Source organism: Notothenia coriiceps, unplaced genomic scaffold (genome assembly GCF_000735185.1).
Source record: "Notothenia coriiceps isolate Sejong01 unplaced genomic scaffold, NC01 NC01_scaffold00037250, whole genome shotgun sequence".
NCBI classification, from domain to species: domain Eukaryota; kingdom Metazoa; phylum Chordata; class Actinopteri; order Perciformes; family Nototheniidae; genus Notothenia; species Notothenia coriiceps.
The window spans coordinates 6,936,131-6,946,114 of NW_011369951.1; the positions used below are offsets into that span (position 1 = coordinate 6,936,131).

The following is a 9,984-nucleotide window of genomic DNA, read 5'->3' on the forward strand; positions in this document are numbered from 1 at the left end:
GCTTGTGCGACGGCTCTGTTCTTTACTGAATGGTTCAGTATATCCATGTAGGCGTCAATTATTTTCGCTGTTGCGCCAGTGTTAGCTCTAAGTGCTGGTTCTCCCCTGTACCCTACCATTATGTTACCAGCTGTTCCAACGTCTCTATACCAACACTATTTTATGTACCGTTGTAGTTTTTCGTGACCATTAATGAGCCAGCAGCCTTTTTTTCCCATTTTTCGACGCTCGCGCGCTTCAATATAAGGTGCGGCTAATCTATGGATTTTTTACAGCTTACGGGCTACCTCTCTTTTGAGAACTGCATAGCTGGCGCCTCTATTGCGTGCGCTGGGGAGATTCCGTGCGGACGCCGCAAGGCTTCTAAGACGTCGGGCTCGGGTTTCCAGCTCATGAATAACGCTCGCGGAGGCCTCTCGGAAAAGAGTGAGACAGGTAGCGCCCGCTGGTAAAAGTACAAAGTGGAACAGCCGGAACAGCACCTCTGCAACACAATGGCGCACCTGCTGTTCAGACGACACTACTAACCGAGAGTGGTCGCGCGCGACAGAAGAGACGAGACAATCGACAGACAGACACTACCGAGATGAGAGCGACCGTTTGTCTCCCGCCTGACCACTTAGAGTGTTAACATCGCCGCTACCGCTGTAACAGAGACTGAGGCATCACTGACGGTACTGCGCTGGAACGCACCGTTTAAGTTTGAAAGTTGAAAAGTTTGTGTGTCTGAAAACGCTATGTGATACAGTACAGTTTACACAGCACAGTACCAATGTTCCATGTAGCTGCTATTGCACTAAATGGTCAACACTTTGAATACGTTATGCAAATATGCACTTGTTTGGATTGAAATGTTAATAAATGGGAGCTTCCCTCAAACAGACCTCATCATATTCCCGACAATCCCTCTGTGCACGAACCCTTACATATCGGTAACCTTAAACATTAAAACACGCTGCAAGCTTATAGTCCAGTGCGGCTTATATATGTACCATCATTCAATTAGCTTGCTGCGGGCTTAATATTCAGGTGCGCCTTATAGTGCCGAAAATTACGGTAGTTTATAATAAGATAATCAATTGAGACACGTGAGAGAGCTTATCTGTTGAATGTCCTTAATTACAGTATTCCAACAGCAAAACTTCTGTGTTATGTGATGTGACAACCTTGACATGGTTATAGCCTTTTCCCACACCTAACTACTTGCCTGATCAGCCTGCTCTCAGCTTTCTCATTTTGTCTGTGTTGTATTGAAGCAGTGTCCTAAATGTAAGATGCTGCCATTTTGTTTTACTGTGTAGATTGTCTTTGAGAACTGCTCACCCTGTGGAGATTGCATGGCAAAGTGTTTCCTGTGTAGCCTGGAACACACTCTGCAACCACAATGTTGCACTCTGTTCCAGACAGCCACTACCTCCACACTCCACCTGGCTGCTGTACATCTGTCCTCAGCTGCACTGAAACAGAGCAGCGATGGCACCAAGCCAAGAATCCCATGGTAATCGTACAGTAATGTGTTCACAAACCAATCCACGGGTTTAATCCGAGTATCTTCCTTTGTGCCAAGAGCTGATTTAGTATGTTTGCATCACGACGTTTTCAATTAATTTGACAATTATTTGGGTGTAATTAATAGGGTGTGAAACCAGGCAGAGTGAGTGACATGGTGTTCATTTCACTAAGCCACAAGCAGTTTACAGTTGCTGACGGTGTAAGGTATATATAATTGTCCTAAAGTAATTTGTATGTACCTGCTACAGAGTTGTGATTGGGTGTCTGAGTGTAAATTGGTTCTTAAAGTCCCTAATTATCATATAACATGATTCAAAGGAGTACAAGCGTTACAAGGCCGTGCGGGGGGAGCTGCCAGACCAGAATGTCGCTCAAGTCAGCGAGGCATACAAGGACTTCTCAGCAGACCATCGCTACACGAAAAAAATTAATAATAGCTCACTACTCAACTCAACGTCTAACACTCTTTCAGAGATATGTTTGGAAATGCCACACATTAATATATATTTTTTGCATCTACTTTCTGGATATTGTACATCTGTTCATCTGTTATCATAAACTAGATTACTGAAATATGCAGACTAATTTAAATGGTTAAATCATGTATTTTTCCCCCCTATATAAACATCAACCTATGTTTTGTAAAGAGTTTATTAAATATAATCTGTAAAATGTTATCATATTGTGGATTTTAAATTATGTATTGTTCCTTTGTTATTTATGTGTGCGTTTGTTTTGAGGATATAATTCATTAGTACCTAAACACTCGCTCTCGCCGTAATAACACTGCTTTGTTGTAATAAAAAATACACCAATCTGTCAAATAAGAGCAAGAAATCCTTTAAGTCGTTGTTGCCACAGGCTTGCCGAAATGAATGGAAACTTTTCTCCCGATTAATAACATTGTGTAATTTGCTGCTGTTAAATACCTTCAAATATGTGCAATATGTGTTTATGTGCAATATATACCTTTAGTACATATGCCATCTTTAATAACTGTAATATATACCGGGCTACTAAATCCTAAGAACTGCTACAGGATTTGATTTGTAGATTTGATTTGTTTTTGATCTGTATTTTTGAAAATTATGTAACTTTTTATCAGCATATTGTTTATTATATTATAACTTAGTACTTTTTTAGCATATTGTTTATTATATTATAACTTAGTACTTTTTATCGCATGTAAGATATTCAACACTAAGCTGTCTGTGGCTCTTTCCAGCTTCAACGCTGCAAATTTCCCCTCTGTGGGACTAATAAAGGTATTCTGATTCTGACAACGGGACGAATTTGTACAAAGGGGCACACAGCAATGTAGTGCCGACTTTCTTTCACGCTGGAAGGCCAATCGCTTTTCTTTACCCCGAAATCCGCTGATTCTTGCTCTCGGTGTGTCATAACAAACTGTCAAACTGTCAAGCTGTCAAAACTCTGTACTCAAACCGGAAGTACTCAGCCGCACACCCAGCCGCCGGAAGTTGATAGACGCCATCTTGTGCACAGAGCCTATAGTCCCTAATATATTTGTAGAAAGGCAGGAAATGGAATTAAATAGAGAAAATGTTTCATTGCAGAGGACCCCCTGTTTTGTGTCCCCCCCACTTCTCAAACCAAAGTTACACCCTTGCGGAAGGCCTACAGTTTTACGTTATTAGACACATTATTAGACGCATAGTCTTAGAGAAAATTACATTATTTGTCACTTTATTTTTAGTCATTATGGCTCACCAATTAGCGCATTATTTGTGTCACCTTATTTCTGTCGATTGCCTAATCAAAATAATGATATTTGGATTTTGGATATATTTGTTTTTTCTGGAAAGTCAACTGGAGTTTATTGTTTCATAAATCATATTTTTTCGAGAGGAACAAAACAACATCTGTGCATGCTTTGAGGAAATGTGGCTTCAGAACGTTTAAAGCCCAGGATAAGGCACTTCAACAAGCATGAAAGCAGGATTCCTGTTCTTTCTTGGTATCAGCTCCTTTCTTGTGTTATCAATTCTTAGATGTAATGTAATGTGTTTTATTGTGTGCTGTATCAATCCTACTGCTGTCTCTTTTATGGACTCCTCATGTCTGTGGAGCTGCAGCATCAGTGCCCTTTGTTAGTTTTTCTTAGCAGAAACACATATAGGACCCACAGGGTGCAGTGGACAAAGACAAGCATATTTTTAGAAATGAAGCATCACTTGTTGAAATTCAAGGAGACAGAAGTGGGTTGGCAGGCCTGTGGTTACCTGAGGCGCAGCTGAGACGCAGGCTGGCCCAGTTTCTGTGCGATGCAATCCTTTATTTCATGGTTAGTTGTTTCCAGAGGGACAGATAGAGCCACTGTGTACGTGAAGTGGACCTTCACCAGCACAGAGCCCGCCTCCGCTCCCTGAGCCTCATCAGCATGCTGGGAAGAAGGAGCAGGAATACATTAAAAAAAAATCAGTGTGAATACTGTTTATATGGGTATTATGCAATAACATTATTAATACTAATCGAAATTGTAGTTTTTGAAGTTACTTTTCATATTTTGAAGACACAGACCCAGCCCAAATATTTTTTGATTCCTTATCGAATTTCCCTGCATGAAAATAAACTATGAATAAGAAACTTATTTGTCACTGACCGCACACATTGATTTCGGGGACTTTCATTTCAGAGCCTCAAGTTTGGCCTTGTTGCATTTGCCATCTATGTTTTTTGGAACCAAAGTGACCATCAGCCCCCCATATGGAAGAAAATAATAATAAACAGTGTACCATATTGGTTCAAGAGTAGAGGGGAATTTGAGTGCAAGGTTTCTGTATTAGAAAGTATTTAAGAATAGGAAAAGTAAGAAATGTAATACTATTTTAATATCATATAAGCTAAATAAAGGCTAAAGCTAAAAACGATCAAATATGAAATGATGTACTCAGTGACTGAGTCATTGAAGTCATTAAATTCACCAATCAAAAATGTTTGCTTTCATCTGGGGTCGGGATTAAAACTGAGTGCAAAGAGCAATTTCAACCGTTTTTATTTTAAAGTGTTTAATCATTAATTAATTAATGAACATTTTCACATCACATTATTTTGGCATTTGGTAGAAATGTGCTACAGAACGTCCATTGGTTATTTCATCAAAACATTTCATGTTGTCAGATCACTGGCATTCAGAAAGAGAAAACGATATTCATATCCAAACACTGAATACCTGTCAGTGGGTGTTTCTCAATGTCGAGTAAAGCTGCTCCAGAGCCACTATTTCAAGCATACTACATCATCGAGTGCCGCCGAAGGACTGTTCCAATGTCCAGCATACTTGGAAAATCTACCGAGCCCGGCGTACTTCATTTTGGAGAAATTTCGAGGCTGCACATTTGTAGACTCCGGGTCTTAAAATCCCCACAATGCTTTGCGCACGGACCAATTTCCCCAAAGGTATCTGTCGTTGACTTGTGAAGAATACAACCAGGTGTTAAAGTGTCTTTATAACATTATGTAATTTTTTGTAAAAAAAGACTCGTGTAACTACGAAGAATTGGTGTTCTATTTGTCCTAATAAAAAGTGTTACAGTTACTAATTGCCAACCATAGTTAAATCCACGGCGTAATAATACCGGAAATATTATAAATGGGGTTGGTCCTCAACATTCTACAACCTTCTATAAGTACCAATGTTTTTATTCAGACTGTCCGGTGTTTTGTAGTTCTTCATTATTCTGTACAACCTCTTTATTTGGTTCCAAATAGGCCTAAACGTCCTGTCGACAATAAGTCAACATTTTGACACCTACAACAAAACTCAAACGTTTTAAGTCTTCCACAAGGACTAACACTTGTCGCTATAAAAGATTTCTAACAACAATCTTTTGTGTGTGTATCATAAACCATTAAGTGTACCCTCATACCACATATTTTTTCTCTTGGTAGAACACTACACTATGTTGTCATGTCGATTACGATTAAGTTAGACATTACATAAGTCTGACATTAACCATGGACATGACACAAAAGACGTCACGTCAAAAAGGAGTCTGTGAGGTGGAGTGTAGGATGAGGTGACGGTGGGCACGTGGCCGGAGTTCGGAGTCTCGCGGGGGTCATGTGCCTGTTGGGTTGGTCTTGTCTGGCCATTATAAGGGGGACACTTTGTGATTTAAGGTCTCGCCACTCTGCCTAGTGTAGTTCAATACAAGAAACGTGTAAGTCCGAATACTCTCTGTGTGTGTGTGGTGTGTGTGTGTGTTTGTGTGTGTGTGTGTGTGTGTGTGTGTGTGTGTGTGTGGTGTGTGTGTGTCGTGCTGTGAGCTGTTGTTAGGATTGGAAATATGTCTTAGATTGTATATCTTCCTAATACCCCGAACACTTCTATGACGGATCAATTCCAATTTTCATCGTCCCCCTTACAGGACTAATTCAGTCACTAATTATATTATATTATTAAGTAACAGTAATATGTCCATGTTACTCTATCATCTCGAATGAGGAAAAAAACTTCCACGGGGAGACTCTGAGCCCCACAAAGAGTTGAGCGCTCATGCGAACGAACCTAGTGTCAGAAGAGCTCGGCAGAACGAAGTCTTTCGCTCCGTTCCTTAGCAAGGACCGTAAGCCTTTTTGTTTCTCTCAACCTGTCCTGCTCCTTCCACGTCCACACGTAGTGTACTCTTCGGGGTTCGGAATGTAAAAAGGNGTTGACTTGAGCCGTCCCTTTATAGATACTGTCTTCTTACGTTAGTGAGCCGGATCATTTGGCTCGGCTCTCTTAAAGCGCCGGCTATTTCGGCTCCTAAGCGGTTCTTCATGTTACCACAATTTACCACGGAGCCTCAGTTTTGCCGCTGCGAGGCTCTGGTGCTCGCAGTTCACGCGTGTGCTCCACTGAACCCCCCTCGGGGAAACAATATTCAATACTCCGAAAAGAATCCCACCAGACTCCTTTGCCCCTCCAACAGCGGGATGTCCTTGTCCTTTTTCCTTTTCGTCATTTCAAGCGATAAAAACTCTCGATCTTCTCTCGAATTATTAATGTTTGTGGACGCCCTCGGCTCGAGTTCAGGGCGTCCCGAGCTGAATAAGGGCGTCAAATGACGGCAAGACGTCCCCCTGGCGGAAACGCTGGTGGACTGTATCGAAAGCAGCAGTTAAATCAATAAGTAGAAGCACAACGCAGTCCCCAGAGAGTCAGTAGATAAAAGGATGTCATTAAAAACTCTTAAAAGCACTGTTTCAGTGCTGTGCATAGATTTAAAACAGTATTTGAAAACCGCCAGTATATTGTTCTCTTCCAGAAAAAACATAATTTGACTGTAGACAATCTCCTCCAGGATTTTTGACATAAAAGGCATTTTGGAAATGGGCCTAAAATTAGCCAGAACTGTGGGATCCAGACTGGGTTTTTTAATACGAGGTTGCACTACTGCATGCTTCAGGTTTTCAGGGAAAGCCACTCCTGTATCAATGCTTGTGTGAGTGCATGTTATTTCTGTGGAAAATGAAGATGTTGGCACAAGTGCTGACGGGTAACACTGGTAGGGCCGTTGTTTATTTTCTGCTGCCTTTAGCTGTGAATTTCTCTTGGCACTTCTTTTTATATTTTACACAATCTACCATTTCAGTGAATATACTGAATGGTCCTCTTTTTAAAAGGAAGCTGGCAAGTTAAACAGGAAACCCATTGATCGTAAAGGTTGTGCATACAGGAAATGGGCCACTGCTGTGAAGAAGAACCCGCTTTCCGGTGGTCAGTCTGTGTCTATGTGTGCGTGGGAACAAAATGCAATCCTTTCTTTAAAGTGGGAGCCTTTCTGTCACTTGTGGTTTCAATTAGGAGTGTGTCGCCGTGAATGCCGCACAATGAATGTAGATTTTCATAGAAAGAAAAAAGACGGTTAAGAAAGGCCTTCAGGACTCTTTGAAAGCTTTCTTCCTTTTCATTTTTTATTCCTAGCAAACACTTCTTGAAAGAAGAAGTATTCCTAGCAAACACTTCTTGAAAGAAGAAGTAGCTATGTCGTTCTGCTTCATCTTATTTTCCAGCTTGCATGTTTTTGTTGCTGCACAGAGGAGTCTCCTGCTCCCACTCAGTCGTGATCGAAGGCGAACGTTTGCTTTGAAATGTTCTTTAATCTGAGCAAAGCAGAACTTTAAATAATAAAACATTACACTTGGTGATCTTTGTGTCGGGCAGACGGTTGAAACGGCATTTCTTGACAAAAAGCTAATCTTGTTTGCTGACTTTGTATGCAAGTTCAGTTATAGTTTAGATACAAATGTGCCGGTCATTACTTATCTTTCCCTGTCACCACACTGTGTGCCCAAGCTCTGTCACACTGTCAGTAGAGATGATACATGTTTTACCAATAAAGCCACATTTCCACTGGACAAAGAAAACACTAATGCTTCGTAACGTCTGGCCTTTGTCTTCAGTGGGAAAGCTAACAATCAGCATCTTATTCCCAGTCCAAAACACTCCCTTAGTCACGATCATTTACCGTCTCAAGCTCTGATCGTTGATGATACGACACTTGTTTAGTATGGACAATTCTTCTTGCGTGAATATGGACACGTGACTTTAGTTTGAAAAATATAAAGTGATCGCCTCTATGTTTAATTTGTTCTATTGTAGCCCTGTGATCATATCCATATCCAAATTTGCAAGACCTAATTTGCCTTGGCCAACTGACCTTTGTAAGCTGGGGTGTATTTGCCTTCTGGTGTCACTGGTTAGCTGTAACAAGCTGTAAATGAGCTGGTAAAAAAAGGAAGGAAAAGCAGGTATTGACCCAGCATCCATCTTAGACACTGTTTCACATTCCTTTGTTTGTTACCCAGCGAAGAAGGAACCTCAAGAGGCTTTTTAGGAACAACGAAATATATTTGTATTCAAGTAGCCTCACCCTGCAAGTGTGAATGCCAACTTTTTGGTGATCTCTTTTCTACTCGTGCCAAGATGTTAAAATGACAACAGGCGTGTTTGAATCATGGCATGTGAAGATATCCTCATTAGTAATTCTATAAAATGCAAATGAAACTTTCTGCAAAGATAAGACTAAAACTTAGAATATAAAGGAATCAATGCACTTGGAAATGTATAAACACTACAGAATGGACACTAGGAAGGAGTTGCATTGAGAGACTGTAACGGGTTCATGAAGGACGGCATCATTATGTAATGTGATACTTTAATTGCGCACAAGACACTTGTCATTATGGGGTTGAGAACACAGACATCCGGCCTGAGACTGTCTACTGTTCCCTTTTTAATACCCAAAGAAATCAACAATTATAATAAGACCATTGTTCAGTTTCTCGAGCCCTATGCATACGTTATTTGGATTAAACAAATGAGGAGCGTCAATGTAAAATGTGTGGTTAGGATACTTTATTGGCATGTCAGTGTCCCTCTTTCTGTCTGAGCTCTGCTGCCTCTCCAGTTACAGAATATATTATGTCAAAGGTCCCGCTGTCAGGATTGTCAACACTAAGTGCTTCTGAGTGCTAACTCATCAGACCTCTTTGTGGTCAGTGATACTCTGCTAAGGCCTCCAAACACATCGCATGATATCAGCTCAAAGGCCAACTGAGTTCGTCATTGCTAGTGTGCTACAACCGTGACAACACATAGAGAATGTAATGATGACAGTTTTTAAGTATTTTCACAAACTAAATGAGCTTAATGCTAGCTAATCATGAGGATTGAAATGGGGGACTTCAAGTCTAATTCTTTGGCACAATAAATAATTTAAAAGGGATTTACGGTACGTCCACACGGTTCCGTCGCCTGCTTCAACGGAGACTCTTCCCATTCACTTTGAATGGGGTGACGTCAGGCTTTGCCGAACTGCATTGTGGTTCCGTCGCGTCGCTTTGCCTCCGTTGCTCGCTTCAAGCGTCGACGGAAGCGCCAGCCAATCAAATCATATGTCAGTACAAGCGCTAGCCAATCAGACCACGTGCTTGTGTGTCCGGGGCGGGAGATTTATGTGATTGGTTATTGGTTCGTGCCAGACACGCCCACCGGCAAGCTTCAACGTGATGGAACCGTGTTGACGTACCGTGGGTGTTTCTCAATCTCGAGTAAAGCTGCTCCAGAGCCACTATTCCAAGCATACTACGACATCTAGTGCCGTCGAAGTACTGTTCCAATGTCCAGCATACTTGGAATTCTACCGAGCCCGGCGTACTTCATTTGGAGAAATGTCGAGGCTGCACATGTGTAGACTCCGCGGTCTTAAAATCCCCACAATGCTTTGCGCACGGACCAATTTCTCCAAATCTGTGGCGGAAAATGTAAGGCGGGGCCTCTCATGTGATGCACACCTGCACACTTGCTCGCCTGTTCCACTCTTTGTTTTCCGAATGCCAGGAACGATTCTTGCCTCGCTTCTGAAGCAAGACGCTCGGAAGACGTGATACCAAGCAAGCGTACTCGCGATTGAGAAACACCCCGAGTCTCAGAGGGGCACCTTCAAAAAAGGAGTAGCTCTA

General features: G+C 41.6%; 1 protein-coding gene across 1 annotated transcript in view; it reads right to left on the bottom strand.

The window, feature by feature from the left end:
* The window catches only part of noxa1 (NADPH oxidase activator 1), a 20,033-nt gene that overhangs the window by 156 nt on the left and 9,893 nt on the right, over nucleotides 1–9,984 (bottom strand). Inside the window, exons 12-13 of the mRNA XM_010796643.1 lie at nucleotides 3,756–3,916; nucleotides 1,415–1,457 (exon numbers count right to left, since the gene is read on the bottom strand). Of these exons, the coding sequence (XP_010794945.1) occupies nucleotides 1,415–1,457; nucleotides 3,756–3,916 (204 nt within the window). The remainder of the gene's footprint in view (nucleotides 1–1,414; nucleotides 1,458–3,755; nucleotides 3,917–9,984) is intronic.